Below are 22,503 nucleotides of genomic sequence, written 5' to 3'. Positions count from 1 at the left end.
ACACTCGCACTGCCAGAAGTCTCGCAAGTGCGCTGCCGGTCTTTTAAGAATTGGTACGCTCTTTTCTTGAAGAATCCTAAGTGGTTCGGAAATACTTCAGTGGGTAGCTGGTTCCCATTGTAGTTTTGCTCGGCAGAAATTGCACTTAACGCTTAGTTGTAGAACGACGGACATTAAGATTTTCATTTAGACAAAAGTTTAGTTAAATATTTTTCTTAATTTTGTTAACTTTCTTCTTAGAACCAAGCTGTTCGGCCGGCAGTTACTTTCAATAAAGAAAACATCAATCAAAATAATTAGTCAATGCTAAGCTTGGGTTCGTACAAATATTGGAAACAGATGACGCAAATAGGTCTGAAGTAAAATAATAGATGTCATGTTAAAAAAGGTGTCATTCAAAAAAAAGTCGATAATATAAATGCCACGTTAAACAAAAGGTGTCTTAAAAATAATAGATTGACACAATTTTTTGACACAAAAAAATTGTGTCAATCGCTAATTCTATGCAGACCTGAGAGAATTTCATGAAATTTTTTTAAAAAGAATTAAATATAAGTAAGGGTTTAATTTATAACCTCGCATTTTGTCTATAGCATCGCTAAAGTCCTTGAATTTAAAGCATATTTGAGACCAAAATTTATGTGTCTAGCGATTTTGGAAGTATCGCCGAGATCGCTTATAACGACTGTTTTTAATAAATCAATTGTGACAAAATTCCTACAAATTTCGTTTATATATATTGGCTTAGTAGGTTATACGTGTTTAGTTACAGACTGATATTCTTAGCAGCACTCGCATCTCTGAATTTAACGTAAAACCCCTAAAATAAAATCCCCTAATTTTTTTAGCAAATCACGCCATCTATGTTTGACATTAGAAAACTTCACACATGTTGACATCGTCCACAGATGTCAAAAAAGGTTGGGCTTATTTGATTTCGGCAATTGTTTAGTTAATTGAGAGTTGCAGAGTAAGACCACTGGTATACGTTAATCGCAAAAAGCCTTGATTACTTAATATTAATTTGCACATATGTCGATGCTGTATCCGCCCGTCTCCACTGAAGCCACTCAGCCATTAGAGGATGAGAGCGATCGCCTCTCGCTTCGAGCTGTTGGTAATACGCCTCTCGTATAATGCGGAACGCGTCCACGCTTCTGTATGGCAGCTTTGTTATGGGATCTATGTATCGAGCTGGACGTCTGAAAATTGAAATAAATTTTCTCTTACGAATTTATAACAGAAGGCTCGCAAGTGCGTTGCCGGCCTTTTGTTTTTTTCTACATAGTCTATCTATTAAATAATAATCAAATCTGTAGTACTTGCGTACAGCAAAAATAATATTAAAAAAAATACAATTGTAAAATTGATAGGTTCACACGAGTATTATCTTTTATTAACATATTTTTTACACATTTGAAGAAAACACTTTTAACGGATTGAAGCTATGTATTAATGTAAACTTATAATTATTTAACATAATTTTAAATTTATCCGACGTTTCGCGTGCTTTACAGCGTACGTGGTCACGGTGACTGAAGACAATAGGTGTTTAATGTCAAAAAAGTATCACAGCTGCAGAAAAAGTTGTATTATCTGTATTTATTTCCCCGGAATTGGTATCGACTAAAAGATGAAGGGTTTCTGCAGAAATTCCTCACACCTGAACTATTCATAGATTTTGCATGAAAGCCATAAAAAAGTCCCTAATATCTATCTATATTACATACTTGGTGACAGCACAGAGCATCTCTCTCTTCCGTCGAGGTTTGCTCTGCGGGAAACATTTGTTGAACGCCACATTCTTTATATCATTTTCGAATGAAAGCAGAGTTCGCTCGTAGTAGGTCACGTTGTTTTTTCGCTTCGGTTTGTTTTCCGTTCTGCAATACATTTATTCCATAGTTATATTTAAATTACGAACGTTAAACCATTCTAAAATTTAAAACGCGTTGTTCTATTTGAATTTCGAACGTAAAAGCATTCTGCAATTCAATACATTTCATAATATTTGAATTTCGAACGTAAGATGTTTTGAATTTTTTATAAACGAAATATTATTATGATTCAAGGCAATGAGTAATTTCATTAATTATTTTACTAAGAAGTTTCTAACAATTAGTCCATCAGTCTAACAATTAGTTATTAAATAGAATATTCCCGCCATTTATACATTTTATTACTTTGGATTCAACTCAAACGCATAACATTAAATAGTATATACAACTATATATTATACTAGCTGTTACCCGCGACTTCGTCTGCGTAGAACTACTACTTCGTGTAAATTTGTTTGGACTGAATAGGCTCTGAAACTATAATGAAACGATTCTAATGAAGCCGGCACATTGAATTATTGAGATTAACATAGGTAGACTTTTCCTGACCCTGATCCCTGACTTAACTTAGTTTAATACGTTTTTGTATACGACATTTTTTGTTTTTCCTTCTTTGGTCAAAACATGTAGGTTTTGTGGACTCGATACTCGTGAGCACGCCACATACAGTTGCCCATGGGAGAAACAGTTTTTTTCTAAATGAACACCAGCTACTTTGAGTGTCTGTCCTTGAGCTTTGTTTATCGTCATAGCGAATGCTGCTTTCAGGGGAAATTGTACTCTTTTGAATTGGAATGGCAAATCGGTAGGGATTATTGGAATACGGGGAATTAACCTGTCATAATTATTGCTCTCACAATATTGCGTCCCAGGTGTGTAATTTGTAGACGTGTGCCATTACACATTCTTGCATTCGCATCAACAGGACCGGGACACCTACTTTTAGCCTCAACTTATGGGAAGGCACCCCCGATAATTCTAAGGAGTTAAGAAATTCTACAGGGAACGATGTCACTTGCTCATATATGCTCCCCATGTATACATTGTAAACGCATTTCTCCTTTCTGACTGCCGTTCAGCATTTAACACACGTCGTCTTTGGGATTCTTCTGGCATCTCTGCAGCTATCAATGATGCGTGTCGCTCAGCATCTAAAATCTGCCGGGCCTGAGTCTGTTCATAGGTCTCGGCAGCTCTTTGCGTTGCGTGTCGCTCAGCATCTATAATCTGCCGGGCCTGAGAATGTTCATAGGTTTCGGCAGCTCTTTGCGTTGCGTGTCGCTCAGCATCTAAAATCTGCCGGGCCTGAGTCTGCTCCTCAGATTCTTGGGATCTAGCTACTTGCGCAGTTCGAGCTCTTTTAGAGCTACGCGCTTAATTAGATTTACGCTTGCGAGGCATATTACTTAACCAGTTACCTACCTAAAGTAATAAAAACAGGTAAGTACTTATGCAAAAAAAAATTCTTTAGCTGACAAAAAAATTTAGTTAAAGGTACTGAGTACGAAACTATACTTAAGGTAGGTACTTATACACATGAAATAAAACAAAAACAAAACGAATTGCTAAACTAAAACTAAATGTTAAAAAAAATATACTATCCACATGGAATAAAAACAAAATGAATCGATAAAATTATATGCGAAACTACTGGAACTATTTTATTCACAAAACAACATTACTTACCTATTAATACTCAATAAAAACTATGCTGACCTTCTTAGGTACCGTAACTACTTACTAAATGTGAAAAAACTTAAAAAAACCTGCCTACTAATCTACTACAATTTTATACCTATCCTAAAAAATGAATTAAAGTATTTATTTTACCTATTAACTATAATTCTACCTACTACTAACTTATGCTAAACTAATAATAACAACCAAAACAACTAAGTAAATAACACAAAATGCTTATCCAAGAAACCCTAAACACCAATGAAAACGTAAAGAAAGCGAATACGTTGCAGCTCAAAATTGTAGATATCGCATGCGTCCGCCAACGACGTCTGCCCTCACGTGTCTGCCCGTTCGGGTAAGCATACTTTGTGATCTACACTCCTCCCACCGAGCCATCCGCGTCCCCCGCACGTCTTTGCCGCCGCGCCGCGCAGCGCGCCCGCGCCCGCCAGCCCCGCCACACCACACCATGCATCGTCACACTCACACATTCATAGTGTATAGGCCGATGGGCCTGATGGACATGTCAGGCAGAAAGTATTCTAAAAGCTGGCTAGGAGTATTTGAATTATGCGATACATAACTGCACCCCGCGTTTCCACCCGTATAATTCCGGGATCGGGATCGGGATCTGGATAAAAAGTACCCTATGTCCTTTCCCAAGGTTCCATCTATCTCTATACCAAAATTCATCAAAATCGGTTCAGCGGTTTAGGCGTGAAAAGGTAACAGACAGACAGACAGACAGAGTTACTTTCGCATTTATAATATTAGTAGGGATAAGTATTTAGTAACGTTTTATGATGTAACTGTCTTATAAAAATGTTGTTACATACTTCTTTTCATCGTTTAGAGTGATTTCTTCATCAGGGCCAACAACTTCAATTGTCTCCTTAGGTTGTTCTTTTGTTTCACTTCCTTCGCTTTCTAACTTCGGCTCCATGTCAACATCTTGAGGTAGCCTCACTGAAATAGAACACACAATATGTAAATAGAAACTTTAAAAACACATTAAATTTAAAAACAGTAAAAACTTAGATTCATAATTTGTCATCACTCATCACATTTAAGTATCTTGTCAAAGTCATCAAAACTTCAAAGTAAAATGAATTACCTATAACCTAACTCGTCCCAGGAATGGCAGACCTAACACATGACATAATACCCGCAGTAAGATTAATTTTTAAACGACTCCAAAAAAAGAGGTTACCAGTTAGAGCAGTGTAGTTAAGCTTGCAAAGCACGTGTGTTTCATAAGTATATACATGTTTTACGGCAGTCTAGAAGTTTCACTGTGACTAAGAAATATCTGACCCTTCAATTTCTGCAATACGCAAATATTCACAGGAGTCCCTTTAAAAAGCCACATTCTACTACAGACAATGTAACCAATAGCTTTTATATACATACCATCTTCATTCTTGATGAGGTCACTAAGATTTAACTCCATAGGTATTCCTTTGTCTATTCCCTTTTCTTTTGGCAATGGTACAGCAAATGAGTGATATCTGAAAAAAGATTTTTTTGGCTGATGTATGTGAAATATATATGTATAAGTTTTTGTTTCTGCAATCTCATATAAAATTAAAATGAGATTGCAATGTTGACTTTAGAAAAAAAAAATTGACTTTAATTTAGAAATTTGTTGATGCCTTGGAGTTTGGACTTAAGGGCCTGTCAGGTTGTGCGAAAACTGTGCGCTACATCAGGCATCTGGTCAATTATCATCACATATTTACACTTACTTGATAACTGGTCCTGTTATACTTTTCTTCACGGGCCTAACTTTTTTTCTTTCCAATTCACTTTGTTCATACCGTTCTGCAATATTAAAAGTTATTAATATATTATAGAGAAGTTTACACCTTAATTAGTTACAGTGTACCTGGGTAATCAAGCCAATAATAAAAATTACAAAAATAATAAATACACAGATATTGTTCTCAGAATTTGATTATCTAATACTAAATTGCTAAATACTTTAAATTTAAAATCTAATAAATATAAAATGAAGAATAAATTAGAAATAACCCCTTTTTCATTTGAGGCATCATAGTATGATTACTTGCCTATAATAGATATTGCTTTAAAATTACATGATTAATACAATATGGCCCATGTGGCAAACTAGACTCTTACCTAAGCTCTTAAGATTCTCCGTCTCTGTAATAAGTGCTTCTTCCAACAACTCTTCTTGTGTCAAAACTCTCTCTTCTGCTTTTTTTGGTTTCTTTTTCTTCAACTCTGATCTTATTTTAATTCTTTGTTGTGTCTCTAGAGATTTCACTGCTGTACTTTGTCTAATTGATTTTCTTTCTGAAATTGTTTACTATAAATTACAAAAACATGTCCAATGGTCAAGATATGAGACAAGTTCTACCCTTAAGCCTTAAGCTTTACAAATTCACAAAGTCTATATAAAAAATGCAATTTTAACAAATACCCACATAACTTACATCATCTACAATTCAATCATGTATATTAAACAAAATAGACAAATACAAGATATTGTAAAAATAATAAATATAATCATTCATATATTCACATCATATGTTACTTGTGATAATGTTGAAAGAAAAAGTATATGCAATACAATGCTAACAGGATGTTACTAAGGTAAGTATTTAAAAAAACAACACTCCTTATATAATATTACTATGATAAAAATGACTTTATTATTCACACAATTTATTAAGAATATTTACCTAAAGATGTGTTTAAGCTCTGGTCAAGTTCATTTGTGTCCTTAGACTTCGGTTCTCTTGGCTCTTTGGGCTTTTTCGGTACAAGTTTCTTTTTTTCTATAGCCTTTTTTACTTTATTTGGATCCTAAAATATGTCATTACAAGAAATCAATATTTGCCTTATGTTATTAAATATTATCTATCATATTATTTTATATATAGTATTTTTATTGAGATATTAAGGACACACATTGCCATTCTAAAAATAAATTGCAGTTCTAAGCATAAATTGCCTTATTGTTTTGTATTCTTAAAGAAAACCATACTTAGTACTGAAACAATATCACATGGAACCTTTAAAAATATATTATGTAGATGTTAATGAATATAGGTCTACAATAATTCAAATCTCTCTTTTGCTTATAGATGGTAGGTAGTGGACAGTGGAAATATAAATAGCCTATGTTACTTAGTTAACCATTAGGAAAAAGAATTTTTTAAATTTGTGCATTTCTTTTAGGTTAATTTATTATTATAGTCAGTTAATTTAATTATATTTTCTCAATATAATAGCTAATAAGAAAATCAGCCTTTGCATATAATATAATATGTATATAGAAAATATAAATCTTAGTTTAGACTTCATAAAAATATACAAGACAAAATTGCTTAAAAATATTACTGTGGATACCATGAAATAAGAGAAGGAAATTTAGGGAGAAAGCATTGGAAAATATAGTTCATTGATGTAGTGGTTACTCACTTTATACACCTTTCCACTACTTTTTTTCTTTTCTTTTGCTTCCGTTTCTTGATCTGAAGTAACTTCATCATTCTCGTCAATATCAAAATCTGAATCTACCACATCATCTACTTCTCGTTCCTCCCTGAGTGAAGATATTTTAATGTTAATACATATAAAATATTATACTTACTGCAGTTAATCTAAAATATGTTCAATGATTTATGCATAAAGCACATTAAACAGATACATACACATAGTCTTGGTCTTCAGCTGCTTCTTCGAAACCCCCATAAGTTGTATTGTAGAAATCATCTTCTTCTTCTTCATCTAATAGTTTTGACATACGATTCCCAGCATTTGAGCGACGCTCTCTTTGAGCCATAATTATTAAGTATTAATTATACCGTACCTATCACATAAACTTCTTAGCAATGTAATTGTGATAAATGTAACCTTTAACAAGATCTATATTTTATTTTATATGTGCTAAGACTTAAATAAAATAAAAATAACAAAAAATTATGTCTCAGACCGTGCACAAAGCACTGTAGAATTGTAAACAAAGATTATAGCCCAGATTTAGTAGAGGAACTTATAAGACAGACTATATTATATAATAAGACTGTAGCGTATTGTAGATACACATGAAAAATGTATACTCATGTGTGTACTGTGTACTGTGTTGCTTTTATGTTCTAACTCATAGTAGATTACCGAATTGTGTGAATATAATTTAAAACAATTATCATATTAGAAGTTTGAAATAAGACAGGACTGATTATTTAAGGTTTTATATTCCTGAAGGCGTAAATATGTCGCTAAGTGATCGTTGTTGTTTCCCTGGTTGTGATGAGAGTGGAAGTAAGTAAATAAAACTAACAGCCTTTTCGTCTTTTGAAATTTTATTGCTCTTGAAGAGTCCGTTTCTAAACCCTACACAACATGCATGTATAGTAATATTATACATATACCTACATGCTGTTTCATGTGTACTTAGTGGTACAAAAACTCTTAAGCTCTTCCTGAAATGTGAATTACTTAGGTCACATGTGAGACCGAAATGAAAATGGTTAAACTTTCCAATATGACCCGTCGATTTTTGAGGTTTTTTTGATGGGAGATGGAAGAGGGGATGGAGAAATACCCCCTGTGTCATTCCCAACCTGCGGAAACCCATAGTTACGGAGATATTCATGTTTAAAATTTTAAGGCTAGAATGGTAACAATTTAGAAATGTGTCCCTGAATTTGATAATACTGATTATGTTAGTGTCTCTTTACCTTTAATGGAACACCTCCAAGTTATTTTTTCTGCCGGAGTTCCGTCTAAATATTAATAAAGATTATTTAAACCTGTATAATGTATAGAAATTCGTAAATAAATCGTACATTTTCCATTGCTTATTTTTTTTATTTTCAATTTATCCCTAATGGGAAAGGCAAAGGACTTTAGCCATACAGATTCCATTAGTTATTAGAGACGTGACATTTTGCATCAAAATCGTTTTTTTAATTTGTCGATAGTTTTTTTAGAATAAAAACTTGAATTTTATTCAAATATAATATAAATATTAGTTTTAATATGAAAAATATTAGTTTTTATATGATATAAATATTAGTTTTTTATATGTTTATTGATGATTTCAGAAACAGTTCTTAGAAAAAAGAAATTCATATACTAACCTAACCTAACCGAACTAGATAATCATTCGGTTTATGAACGGCTCCGGCGCTACGGAAAACGCAGCCCCTCCACCCTTGCGTACCAAAGCACAGGCATTTCATGCCTGTGCTTTGTTACGGCGGGTGGGGGCTGCTCTTCCTCCGCGCCTCCGATTATTTATATACACTCTAGGGGTAGGGCAGACAAGACCACGTGGATAGTGGGGTGCTCTGATTCGGTGTTGGGTACTTTTAGGTTATTAAATAAAATGTTATTAAAAAAAAATATTCATATACTAACCTAACCTAACCGAACTAGATAATAATTCGGTTTTTGAACGGCTCCGATTATTTATATACACTCTAGGGGTAGGACAGACAAGACCACGTGGATAGTGGGGTGCTCTGATTCGGTGTTCGGTACTTTTAGGTTATTAAATAAAATGTTATTAAAAAAAAATTCATATACTAACCTAACCTAACCGAACTAGATAATAATTCGGTTTTTGAACGGCTCCGATTATTTATATACGCTCTAGGGGTAGGACAGACAAGACCACGTGGATAGTGGGGTGCTCTGATTCGGTGTTGGGTACTTTTAGGTTATTAAATAAAATGTTATTAAAAAAAAATATTCATATACTAACCTAACCTAACCGAACTAGATAATAATTCGGGTTTTGAACGGATCCGATTATTTATATACACTCTAGGGGTAGGACAGACAAGACCACGTGGATAGTGGGGTGCTTTGATTCGGTGTTGGGTACTTTTAGGTTATTAAATAAAATGTTTTTAAAAAAAATATTCATATACTAACCTAACCTAACCGAACTAGATAATAATTCGGGTTTTGAACGGCTCCGATTATTTATATACACTCTAGGGGTAGGACAGACAAGACCACGTGGATAGTGGGGTGCTTTGATTCGGTGTTGGGTACTTTTAGGTTATTAAATAAAATGTTATTAAAAAAAATATTCATATACTAACCTAACCTAACCGAACTAGATAATAATTCGGGTTTTGAACGGCTCCGATTATTTATATACACTCTAGGGGTAGGACAGACAAGACCACGTGGATAGTGGGGTGCTTTGATTCGGTGTTGGGTACTTTTAGGTTATTAAATAAAATGTTATTAAAAAAAATATTCATATACTAACCTAACCTAACCGAACTAGATAATAATTAAGTTTTTTGATTACAAATAATTAATTTGATCATAAGTTACAAATAATCTATGGTCCATATTGGAAAGTTTAGTAGTATCGATACGTCAAATTTTTCGAACCCTTCACTAATCGATACGTGAAATGGTTGATGTTTGACATCAGTTATTTGTCAAATTCATTGTGTTATGGCGTGTTATGGCGTGTTATGGAATGATATTTGTCCATTTGTATGGAAAGTATAAATAAATATATCTCATGAACCGTAAGTTTCCGCAACTTAATACTTTACAAAACGCTTTCTTATGGTGAGTACTATCTACAAAAAAAATTTGAGCATTCAAATCGACGGGTCATATTGGAAAGTTTATCCATGAAAATTACCATACAATGAATTTTTCAGATTCACATAAAATTCTATATGGCTTTCCAAGTCCCACTTGTGACCTACAGAGATTTAGATCTTGGGTCTATGCAATTGGTGGTGATATTCTTTACTTGGATAATTTCTACATTCACAAATATTGCAGAGTCTGTCGTAATCACTTTGAAGAGAAATATTTTTGCCATCATAATAGAATTAATGATATGGCTATACCAACACTTCATATGCCTGGTAAGTTGTTTAAATATTAATAATATAGCCATGATATTTATTAATATTAACTCTTACAAAATGTATAAAATTAATGCTATGCCCTTTTAAGAAGCTTTCTCATTAATTTTATAATTTGGAAAAATAAAATAGAAAAATAACATTCCATCTTTTTATGTTTTTGTTCATTTACTTCAGGTGCTTCTTAAATGTAAGTTAGAACATAAACATAGAACTTTTTAAGCCAATATATGTTTATCTAATTTATATATATATTTATTATATAATGAGGAAATGTAAATCAATATGAAGCTAAAGTCGCATGATGGAAGTAGTGTGTTTGTACTTCTTTAAAACATTGTGATAAACTACTTTGGAATTAGAAGTAAATTAAACTTTCTTTGTACCTTACCAACATTGCATAGTTTTTTTTAAATATGGTCACATAGATGTAATAATATCATAGGTGCATAAAGCTCATAGAATTTTTTGAACTTGAATATCAATTAAATTACTTTCAGATTCCGCAAGTTTTGAAAGAGTTTCTCAAGATATTCCTTGTGTCTCTTCTGAGGTGGAAATTCCACAAGAAGAAATGCAAAATTCATTTCAACATATAGGTATTAAATTTTTGTAATGATTTTATATTGTTATAGGCAAGTATGATCAGAGTTATGTGCCCGAGTCATCAGTGTTGTGTGCGTGCACACACACACCATAGATTTTTGTGGGATTCCATTTTTTTTTCAATGAATGCCTCACAATGTATTCCTTCACCTTACAAGGGACTGTTAATTGAAAAGGTTCACAGTGGTGGGGTTCAGACTATGCGCATTCAACATCTGCTTATATAACTAATTCTAGTTTTGTGGGTTTACGCTGTCATTACATATTAAGTTAATTCTCACAAGAGGCATCTTTTGTTATGTTTCTGTAGACATGCAGATTTTTTATATACTATTAAAATGATATTGATGTATTAGCAAAAATATATTATTACAGAAAATGATGAAAATGTGGATCAAAGCTATTGTCAATTATTGCAAGATGATAATTATTGCCCTGAAGTTGCTGTTGAATGTAAGGCTTTTTAATTTAAATATATTAAATGTTTCTGGATATTTGGGTAATGACTTAAAGATCAAATAAAAAAAATCAGTGGAGCTAGAATCTCTTCAGGTCTTGACCTCAGATTTCTGAATCCGTTACATGATAATTTTTTAATCAAATAGGCAAGACGGTGATCAGCCTCCAGTGCCTGACATACGTCGTCTACTTTTTGGGTCTAAGACATGTTGGTTTCCTCATGATGTTTTCCTTCACCATTCGAGCAAATGTTAAATGCGCACATAGAAAGAAAGTCCATTGGTGCACAGCCTGGGATCGAACCTACGACCGCTGGTATGAGAGTCGCACGCTGAAGCCACTAGGCCAGCACTGCTCATTGTCTTCTTCTGCGACTTAGAAATCATATACAGGTAATATATGTTATGTAGGTGTAGGGACCCTGATTGAAAAAACCTCTCACTCTCATTTAAAAAAAATCTCTGTACTTAATGTATTGAAATTCGTAAACAAACCGACCATATTCTACTTTTCTATTGGTTATCAGAGATGTGACATTTTGCATAAAAAATGATTTTAATTAATCGATTGTTTTCTATCATGAAAAATCGATAAATAAAAAATTATCGATTTTTTTTATATTTGTCGAGTATTTCCTAATTTTTTAATTATAGAATAATAATCCCCAACATTTTATATATATTTAGTAATAATACATTTAAACGTCAAGCAAATATAAAATAATATAATAATTCTATAATCATGGCTTAATTACTTCAGATGAAATAAGCAGTGATAAAATGCAGATTTCGGACTTATCAAATGAGGCTATTGAAGAAGTAAGTGAATCTGGTAAGTTAAGTTATAAAATATAGAATTTTTGATTTTGTTCATTAATATATGAGCTCTGAGAATGCTCTGGTGCTATCTTAATATATAACAGAAGACATGGCTATTTAAAGCAGTACTATGAGACTACTCTGCGGAAAGAAAACGAGTGTTAGTTATGCGAACAAATGTAATACTGATTTGCATATTTATACGCAACAATTTAAGGATCTGATAAAATTATCGTTATTAAATAAATTGAATTAATACTGTTTTTTTGAATGAAGCCAACATATTTTGAACTAATTTGGAATACAGTTTTTTTGCCATCAGTTGTAACCGAAAAAAAGTTGTGGTCACAAACACACACCTTCATTCTTTTGTTAGTCGAAAAATTAAATTTATTTCAAAAAAATTTATTACAGTCAAAACCGTTTACGACGACATCGTTTAGAACATCATACCGGTTATATTGACCAAAATCAAAGGTCGCGGCTGAATTCTATTCTATTAGGTCATTAATAACAACTTCATCCGCTGTTACAATTTTCGTTTGTTACGACCAAATATGGATAGTCCCTTCGATGTCGTTATAAACAAATTTTGACTGTATTCGAATGGTTATAAAACAAATTAATTTTCCCGTCACATCCCTACGAATATTATATTGTATTAATACTGTCGAATTATAATAGCGTGACAGTGACAGTGTTGTCAACATGACACGAAATCCTGGAACGATTCTCCACAGACTACTCAGTCGATGTACATATTAACAATTTATTTTTTAGGTATTTCATTCATATCGAATCATTTCAATAATCGGCTCACGAAACGCCAACCACAGTCTTTAAGTTCACAAATAGCAACTGGTTCGGAAGTGGACTCGGGTAAGATTTTTGTTTATGTAGAATATATAATTGAAATTTAGTTTGACAAATTGTGATATTTGACAGTTCAATCATAAATCATTTTAACGACATTGGTTGATTACCTACATCTGTTGAACTGATAATTATTAACTGGTTTTTTGATTGGAACAAAAATAATTGTTATTATTAATTGACTGAAAAAGGAACATAATTTTCATATGTATTTTTTACATATTGTTGAGTTATTCTAATGATTTTTAAAAATATGTTGTTAGCAATAATGTAAGTAATAAATCTAGAGTTTTAACAGACTTTTTGATAGTCTGTAGTAATATGTTGCTAGATATATTAATTAACGACTATTCAATTACTCCATAGTCGTTATTATTCTCGACCATAATTATATATAATCAAAGAATTACACTAAAATATCGGCTATGATAGAATAAAAAGGTAAAAACATAAGAAAATATTAAATAGATTTAACCAAGTAAATTGGGTATAAATTTGCTGTGATGTATATAGTGATTAATTTTATTTGAAATTACTATATATAGTCATTATAGATATTAAACTTATTAACGACGGGTGGTCTTATCGGTAACAAGCGATCTATTCCCTAGATAACAATAAACTCCTACAAAACTACAAAAACTTAAAGCTAATCCAAAAATTAAGAGTCATAAATTCCAATTAAAGTTAGGATCTACAGTATAATTAAAATAATTTAATTAAACGCACAATACTATAGGGATGTGCCCGAGAGTTGTTTATGTAGATTTTTTTTGTTTCATAAGAAATCGTTACTTTTTCAGGTATTAAAAATATTTCACATACTAAAAATACTAAAGAGACGCGGATCATTAATATTCAGTCTCAAACTGAGGAGTGTGACAGGATTAATACTGGTGAGTATTCATAAATTAAACACATATCTGAATATATTGTTTTTTTCTTCTTATTGTTCAGGCTTCGCGCAGGTGGAATTTAATTTTTAAACATTTCTTGATATGTTCTTAAATATTATGGAACATTTTTTGTTCCAACATGATCTAAGATATGTTATTGGCATTTTTTACTACCAATTACTAGGAATCATACCCTAAAAAGCGCTATCAAAGTTATTACGATAGCATATGTAGATCTTCTGTACCTTTGCCACGTGAACCTTCAGGTCAGTCAGAAGAAATAATATGCATGAAATTTAGTATATGTAGGGATTCGGGAGCGATAAATCGATCTAGCTAGGAATAAATTATACTAAATAACAAAATGGTGGCGTTTGAGTAGTCCCAATTTAAACTGAAATTTGACTCTTCCTGACATCTATCGGCGAATAATAATACTATTTTTTTTTAAATTGCTTCAACGAAACAACAATATTCCAGCATATATAACTACATATTATAAAACAAAGTCGCTTTCTCTGTCCCTATGTCCCTTTGTATGCTTAAATCTTTGAAACTACGCAACGGATTTTGATGCGGTTTTTTTAATAGATAGAGTGATTCAAGAGGAAGGTTTATATGAATAACATCCATTCAAAAGTGGAGAAGTACTGTAATTTTTGAGGTTTCTAATGTGTGTGTTTCTAAAATAATGCACTAAGTATTATACACATTGAAAAGGTCTACAGAAAAGTCCCTGATGGTATATGTCTATCTCTTATGGATAACCCACATTTTTATATACAACGTTCACAGATTTTCTGTAGTGTATTTAGTATCAGCATTGCACCCGTGTGAAGCCGGGGCGGGTCGCTAGCATTCTATATTATTCATATTTCATCATTTCATTAGTATGTAATTCGTACATAAATATAATTTCTAAAAAACACAATTTATGAAAAAAAAAATCAGTAATCCTGGTACTTGTACATAATATGTTACTATTAATAAATAGTTTATAAATTAGGTAAATCAGTTTTGCGAGAAATGTTTGGGACAGTTTATAATTTAACGCGTAAAATGGCATTGTTTAAATAATACAATTTTTTTCAGACTCAAAGGATGAACAAATTAAGTCGCTGAGAAAACAATGCAACTTTTTGAAAGAAAAGCTTAAGAAACAACAGGAAAGAATAGCATGTTATAAGGAAGAAATTAAAAAATCCAAATATCTTTCTAAAGAAAAGTTTGATGCCCTAACAGAGAGGGTTCCAGAACTTGGCAAACGCCTGATGTGGATGCAATTACACCAGCCTAAGAAAAAGAATGGGCATCGCTTTGATACTAAAGAGAAATTAATGTGTCTCGCGATTAAGAAGTATAAACCCGAATGTTTTAAGTTTTTGAAAAAGACATTTCTTATGCCCGGGGAGAAGACGCTGAAGAATTTTTTTACAAAACTGCAATTGCCTGATTCGGAGCCGAAGGAAATCGTAAGTTTTGATGATTTCTCGATGTATGAATTTCATTGTTTCTACCATTTCTTAAATCTATCAAAATCAAGTTTTTCGAGATACGGTACTCGGTAGGTCTGTAACAACGTTAAAGTTACTAACTAAAATTTATTATTAACAACATTATTTATTTACAGCTTATATGGCCAAATAACAAAAATATATAAGACAATTTCGCTATTTTTATAAAATAATCCAGAAAATAATATACTTGCATCATACCCATTAAACAATGTTTTTCTACTTATTATATTATTGATTGAAAATTTTCCTTTCCTTTCGTAAATGTATGAAGGTTTAATTAATATGTATTATGTATTCTGTCTTTGGTTAGATATATAAGTATAATTAATTTTTGTGGTGTATAATATACATCCTATAGGATATCAAAACTAATAAAAGTATAAAAAAGGTTTCAAAACAGACGTAATTTCATACAAACTTTCATCCCCTATTATTTAAATTAGTGTACTTTCTCCGGCTTTAGACTTTCTATATACGAAATTTCATTTAAATAGCTTCAATTTAGTTGTGATTGTAACAGACAGTTTTGAATTTATAATATTAAAATGGATTACATTCAAAAATTATCAAATACAGATCAAACTGGTTGAAGTTTCGCAGATCTTTGAAGTATTTTTTTTTGCAGGAACCGAACATCGATGACATTGAAATCGAAGTAGTTGTCACCGACACTTTGCTCGATAAAGCGGATTCGGAAACTCAAATCTCGTATGAGATGCAGAATTGCAAAAACGTGCTCGGAGAATTCATACAATTCAATAATAGCACCAATTTGGCTGATTTTACTGACTTTCAGCATGGTTTATGTTAGCCTATTCCGATTCATTTCCAGGGTTCGATTCTATTGAAATATATTTTATATTTCTTGTTAGGGAGCAGATGCAGAAATGTGACATGACGGGACTCCTAAGAGATATTTTCGTATAAAAAAAAGTATTTTTATTTTATACTCTAATAGCGAAGTGAAATCGGTCTGTCGGCGTTCCTAAAGTCGTGATTTGTATTGTGATATAACAAATTAATAAAGAATAGAAGAGTACTGTACTCTGTAATTTTTATAGCCTATAGCAAATAGTTATACTATGTTTAATAAATGAAACTGATAACCGAATAAAAACAATTTTTGTACTGAATTTGAGACTTAAGACTTAAACTCGGCAAGTTTTACCCTCCCTCTACATTACAATTTCAAAGGAAAATGTCAAACTACAACGTCATTAAACTTACATAAGTAAAAAATAATAAAAATCTGTTCTGTGATTTACCTCATTCACCATTACACACATATTCACAACGATAAGAAAACAAATTATAACAATATAATTAGAACTATTGCCAAGCGTTTTTATTTTCTAGGTAGTCGTTAACTGTGTCTACCTTTGCACATTAATGTGTTTTGAATCTGTTTAAAGGCAGTTCTAATATTTCACTAGGAATCATGTTAAAGCAGCGCATACTTAGGCCCATAAATGAAGTATTTATTTTCTGCAACCTGTAATATGACTGGAGCAGTTTTCTTATTTCTTGTATTCCTATTGTTCTTCACTGTTCTTTAAAAGAGAACTAATGTAACGGACAAAAACGATACAGTTGTTGATATATTAGGGGAAATTGCAGCCTGCGTTTGCCTTATCACTATTTTTGTATATATACATAATATAATCATGAATATATTGTGGGGGAAAGATAAGTATATCTGAGATTCGCTACATTTTAAATTATATATTATCATGAAACGCCTCAATGTGGTATATATACTGAACTTCTAAGAATACCTAGTCCTATGTATTATAGTAGGGTAGTTGTATATTGTATAATATTTTATCTCTGGGTGGCAATCTGCTGAAATCCGCTAAAAAACGTCCAATTATGCACTATTGAAATAATTAGTTTTAAGTAATTAAAAAGCGAAAGATTATACGTTGGTAACAAATCTGTTTTTTTTTATTTATTTTCCTCACCTAAGCGCGGCTGAATATACTACTAAAAGTAAATGACACTACACAATTATTAATCCTAATGCGTGCGTGCATTTTTAAATGCATATGAAACACGCTTTTACAGTTAAGAAAACATTGTAAGGCAATCGGCATGCTTAAACCGAAGTCGATGGCGTGTGACAGAATGTTGATCACCTATTTTCCTAATAAGAACAATAATGGACTCCAAATGCACACAAAATCAAATTGAAATTAAATTAATAGTCTATTGATTGGTCTCTTTTACCACGAGGATTATATATTCTTGACGGTCAAAAGGCTATATTTTGATTTACAAAACGAAGATGACCCATCATATAAGTCCGTGGTGTCTTAACGGTTCAATTATTACGTAAGCGTACGTAATTGATTTTCTTATTTCTTGATTACGTCAACAGTAAATTTTTACGATATTCACGTTAGGTTGAATATTAATGTATATCTAAAAGTTCTAACATATTATTTTTAATAAATGTTATTTTATCTAGTGTTATCGATATAGCACTTATACGTATTGCGATATTGAGTTTCCCATATATACATTACCTTTTATGTACAGTTTTTTTTTTCGATTAACGAATCGAATATGTATAGGAAAATCGCAACGTAATACCTAAAGCAGGAATTGCCACAGATAATGATAAACCTAATATTTGACATCTCATAGAGAAAAAACAGCAGGCGTATGCTTACTTTTTCACACCAACTTTCCGTTTCTATTTCAAGTATATTCTATCAACATTCAATTTTAAGTGCAATATGGTTTATCGACAATTTTGACATTACATGACAGATGTTTTTAAGGATTTGGTAGTTTAAATATTTAAAAAAAAATCTTAGGCCCTCAAAAAGCAGCAGAGATTACCTGTACCACAATGCAAACAAACTTTCTAATGATGAGGTCATGGTACCTTGTAATGAAGAACAAGAAAGTTGAATAAAACAAATGATATTTTGTGCGATTTATTAAATTTTAACAGTTATAATAAGATTTTACTTCAGTCGTCATTAGTTGTAATTGAAACAAAAATCTATTTTAATTGTCTTACAATTTTCGATCATTGCACGTTGAACCAGATCAAAGATAAAATGACTCAAGAGCCAAGTTAAATTCAACAATTCTGGCTTTACAATCAACTATCAATTAAAATTAATAGGTAACTATTAAATTTATTGCAATATTAGTTTCTCTCTGATTAAACGTTCAATTTTAATTTTCTTTGGATATAATAATAGAAGGATGTTAAGATAAATATTAACAAATGACAAAAAATAATTTAAAAATAACTATAATTAAAAATAATTTCTTCTATTCTATCTATAAGAAAGACGATGGAATGTATTTGGTGGGCGAATGGATGACACACGATCCAATTTTCTCGACGCCATTTTGAAAAAGTCTGGTACTAAAGTTTAATCACTACGCATAAGTTGCACGAATTTTAATAAAACGGACGTCAAGAGAAATGAATCATACTAAAACATTACAATTAAAATTATATGAACAAAAAGCCAAGATATATCAATTAATAAGGGCGCTTTTTTACTATCGTAAGTGAGTACCGCCCTTTAACTTTTGTGTACGGACATATCACATAAACTCACATAAATTCACAGTTAAAAAAACCTAATTGTAGTCTGTGACTCATCTCTTTACTCTACTTAACTCTGTAATAAAAATCATGCTTTGCAAGAAATGATTTATCTAAATAAGTAAAATATTTTAATGTACTATATAAACATTGATTTCATAACTTTATTATTGACTATGGCCACTTTATCAATGAGTACGTGTACTTAATTCCACTCGTACGTGATATTTTATATACGTACACCTAATTATTGATAAAGAAGCTCCAATAAAAATTTCAATAGAAGTAAAATCTATGTAAAACAACCGATGAATAACATTAAAATATTATGATACATTTGTAATAGAAATAAACATTGCGTTGGTAGGTATGTGCTTACACTACATGAAGACATAAAATAATTTTAAATATAGCAACACTAAAATATATGAAACAAATTATTAAATGACTTTCATTCATCGCATCTCACTAATATTATCTTAATTATTCAATATCAGTTATGATTAATTTAACTACATACATTCTCTATAGATTCCCTTTAGCCTACAAATATTAAGACAAATAAACCTAATGAAAACATGGTTAATTTTATAAGTAACAAGTACCCCGTGAACTTATCCATAAACATGTTAATTTAATATTATTATGTTACTTAGTTCAAGTATTTTTAATTTTCTTTATAGCATCCAAGTTGCGTTTAAGAGGTCATTCACCCGAAGGTCGTGACCTCACAGTTGTTTCATATTCAGAACAGAATTATGAATTGTATAATTTTCAGAATGTGTTTTTGCAATTACATAGTATATTTGACAATAAATGTTGAGAAGTCTGTAATAGATGCATATAATATATCCATTAATGAAGATATTTATTTAATATGATTACTACTTATGAACATATATGTAAATAGTTCACCGAGCATTGTTACCAAATGTAGATATTATATATATTGTTAATACAATAACTTATCTAAGTTTTAGATTCAAAATGTATACGATATAACTTGAACATAACTATATCAAAATTTTATCGTCGAAATTCATGTGAATTATTGAGCAAATAATATTTCATACACCTGCTCGATAATGTTGAAATATCAACAGTAAAACGGTTATTTTTTATATACTCTACCTATACATTATACTTAAATATAAAATAGTGAAATAGTGAGAGTTGTAGAGTAAAATTCACTACAAGTTAATAATATGTACAGGAATGCAGTGCAAGAGTGAAACAAAAAACAATTTGTGTAGAATAATAACTCCCAATAGGTATTAAGTTGATTAGAAATAAATAACAGCTACGTTCAAGAAACCTCTGCATTAAAATTAAAAAGAATAAATACTTATATTCATTTTCTTGCAACCCTGTGTATTCTACAATTTGTGATATTTTGAATTGATGAATTTCAACGCGCCAAACATTTTTAAATTAAGAACCTCAAAAAATTAACCCATTCGATTTTCAAATCTAAATGATTTTATCAATAAACTTTAAATTGTGGGATATTTATTTGAAAGATTTAGATTGTCTGTATTTGACAGTTGAAATACATCATTTAATACATTAACTATAATAGGATATACTTATATTATTTTCGAAGTAAACATCCGCTACTCTCTAAAGATTTAGTTTTTTATCTAATTAACCTACTAAATTATGTACATTGATCTAAAACTCATTTGATTTTCACATTTTTTCGGTTGAAATGTTAAAATCGTGCTCGAATACGCCGATACTTTTGGCACATTTTGGTGAGAAGATAAGCAATATTACGAAGACTGCATATAATATTTAGTAGTCTGTAGCAAAATTGAGCTCGAATTGAAGTCGCTAGTTTTGCAAAAAGCCTTTACGCGGTATTCGAAATCGGAATTTCCAAAAATATTGTTTTTTTTGGAACTGATTCATATTGCAGTAGCGCTATCTCTATCACATGAACCTAATTTTTTCATTAAAGATCAAAGAGACCTGCCAGTCAATTTGAATGAGGGATAAATGCTACGAAAAGCTCTCACGGGATTAACCGACCAATGGCTTTGCCGAAATTATAGTGGGGCTCAAAGCGGCGACAGTGGTTCTAGTAAATTCGATCAAAAAGCCTTTCAGCGCCGGCGTTCCTAATACAGATTCCGAGTCTAAAACTACATTGTTATTTTAGAAGTTTACATGTATGATGCGTGACAGAGATAACCTTCTACAAAACATTGGGTGTCTCTTTCTATGTGCAAAACCTTGCAATGTTTTTATGTATTAAGTACACATTTTAATCTATAATAAATAATACTATAGGATTAAGTATCTAGAATGTCTTTTCAATACCACAATATTTTCTCAAATACATGTTACGTCTAATAATTCGTGAATTTATTTAAAAACAGATTAACAATTCAACAGAAAAATTCGCTGTTATCTGTGCCATTTAATATTTTGAGCAATTTTTTCTGAAACGTTCAGATGATGATATTAATTTATCCCTTATGGGAAAGGCAAAGGACTTTAGTCCATACAGCCAGGTCTTGTTCTGAAACTATCAGATATTTAAATTAAAAAAAAATGTTCGATTTTCGAACTTTAGATGCTCGTTTAGTAATCAATTAAATTTTTTACGTTTATTTTACTTTATAAGCAATATAACTTTGCTGAGAACATTCATGTTATAAATTTGAAAGTAACGAAAAAAACATTTGATTTAACACTTCGAAATATTCAAGTATCCATTACTTTTAACAACCTTTTTTTAACTGTCTCTGTAACATTTATTCAATCCACATTATAACGGAACGTTTTAAAACGCAATAAAAATACAAATAAATAAAAGATTATCACAAAAAACCCTATAAAACTAAATTAAAAATCTCTAAATTATCTCAAGATAAAACAATCCAACACAAACGTCAAAAATACGTTCCGTTATACGTCGCAAGCGCAAGTTCACTGTCATTTCGACGGTCCATTCGGCGATGGGCCGTCAACATATCGGTGAACTTAAAATCGGAATTCGTCCATTCACAAATAGCAGTCGGTTGGTCAATACACCCAGCAGACGGGGACCCATTGGGGAGTGGATCGCAAACGACCCAACGCAGCTTCGAGCTGGGCCAAAGTGTCGTCAATGTCATTATTCACTATGGACAGGTCGAAATAGTGCCCGTACGTCCGACGCAACTGTTCGGACTCGCGTACTAGTACTTCTAGCGAGCCGTCGTACTGAAAACAGAAATGGGTATTTAGTATTTGTAGTTTTAGTTGTTTAATTTTTAAATATAGAATCTAGTATCTAACCTAATATCCACAAAACAGTTCAATATTAATAAAAAAATATACTGATGACTTGGCTATATATTGAATATTTATGAACATATTG

The 22,503-nt window shown here is 31.5% G+C and overlaps 3 protein-coding genes across 11 annotated transcripts in view; 1 reads left to right on the top strand and 2 right to left on the bottom strand.

The window, feature by feature from the left end:
• Nucleotides 1–99: 99 nt before the first annotated feature.
• On the bottom strand, nucleotides 100–8,498 carry LOC111003802 (vacuolar protein sorting-associated protein 72 homolog). The gene is made up of 10 exons (XM_045631905.1): nucleotides 8,228–8,498; nucleotides 7,199–7,356; nucleotides 6,966–7,089; nucleotides 6,224–6,347; nucleotides 5,658–5,834; nucleotides 5,264–5,339; nucleotides 4,929–5,026; nucleotides 4,355–4,484; nucleotides 1,731–1,883; nucleotides 100–1,202 (listed from the first exon to the last, which is right to left on the bottom strand). The coding sequence occupies exons 2-10, from the start codon at nucleotides 7,327–7,329 to the stop codon at nucleotides 1,010–1,012; spliced, it is 1,206 nt and encodes a 401-aa protein (XP_045487861.1). The 5' UTR covers nucleotides 7,330–7,356; nucleotides 8,228–8,498; the 3' UTR covers nucleotides 100–1,009.
• Nucleotides 7,609–17,498, top strand: LOC111003804. Of its 3 annotated transcripts, none has more exons than XM_022274502.2 (9): nucleotides 7,609–7,808; nucleotides 10,311–10,396; nucleotides 10,897–10,995; nucleotides 11,378–11,455; nucleotides 12,221–12,292; nucleotides 13,060–13,158; nucleotides 13,956–14,048; nucleotides 15,141–15,520; nucleotides 16,191–17,498. In XM_022274502.2, exons 2-9 carry the CDS (start codon nucleotides 10,369–10,371, stop codon nucleotides 16,374–16,376), a joined length of 1,035 nt encoding a protein of 344 aa, XP_022130194.2. In that variant the 5' UTR covers nucleotides 7,609–7,808; nucleotides 10,311–10,368; the 3' UTR covers nucleotides 16,377–17,498. The 3 variants fall into 3 exon arrangements, with proteins under 3 accessions (XP_022130194.2, XP_022130192.2, XP_022130193.2); XM_022274500.2 differs by having other exon boundaries at nucleotides 10,184–10,396; XM_022274501.2 differs by lacking the exon at nucleotides 11,378–11,455 and having other exon boundaries at nucleotides 10,184–10,396.
• A 996-nt stretch (nucleotides 17,499–18,494) lies between these two features.
• Nucleotides 18,495–22,503, bottom strand: part of LOC111003800 (peripheral plasma membrane protein CASK) — a 204,047-nt gene continuing 200,038 nt past the window's right edge. For all 7 annotated transcript variants that reach the window (XM_022274486.2, XM_022274487.2, XM_022274491.2 and 4 more), the window contains one exon: nucleotides 18,495–22,346. In XM_022274486.2, coding sequence (XP_022130178.1) covers nucleotides 22,167–22,346 — 180 coding nt within the window. In that variant the 3' untranslated portion in view covers nucleotides 18,495–22,166. The remainder of the gene's footprint in view (nucleotides 22,347–22,503) is intronic.

The sequence above is a fragment of the Pieris rapae genome, chromosome 17 (assembly GCF_905147795.1).
Source record: "Pieris rapae chromosome 17, ilPieRapa1.1, whole genome shotgun sequence".
Lineage (NCBI taxonomy): Eukaryota > Metazoa > Arthropoda > Insecta > Lepidoptera > Pieridae > Pieris > Pieris rapae.
This window is presented reverse-complemented; position numbering and strand designations above follow the sequence as displayed.

Excerpts from the sequence above, each read along its gene's own strand:
- LOC111003802 (XM_045631905.1), bottom strand. The coding sequence starts at position 7,329 with ATGGCTCAAAGAGAGCGTCGCTCAAATGCTGGGAATCGTATGTCAAAA. Across the intron at positions 5,835-6,223 it reads GAGCTTAAACACATCTTTAG|AAAGAAAATCAATTAGACAA; the intron begins GTAAATATTCTT and ends AAACAATTTCAG. Across the intron at positions 5,340-5,657 it reads GGAGAATCTTAAGAGCTTAG|AACGGTATGAACAAAGTGAA; the intron begins GTAAGAGTCTAG and ends TTAATATTGCAG.
- LOC111003804 (XM_022274500.2), top strand. The coding sequence starts at position 7,760 with ATGTCGCTAAGTGATCGTTGTTGTTTCCCTGGTTGTGATGAGAGTGGA. Across the intron at positions 12,293-13,059 it reads TGAAGAAGTAAGTGAATCTG|GTATTTCATTCATATCGAAT; the intron begins GTAAGTTAAGTT and ends TTTATTTTTTAG. Across the intron at positions 15,521-16,190 it reads ATTCGGAGCCGAAGGAAATC|GAACCGAACATCGATGACAT; the intron begins GTAAGTTTTGAT and ends TTTTTTTTGCAG.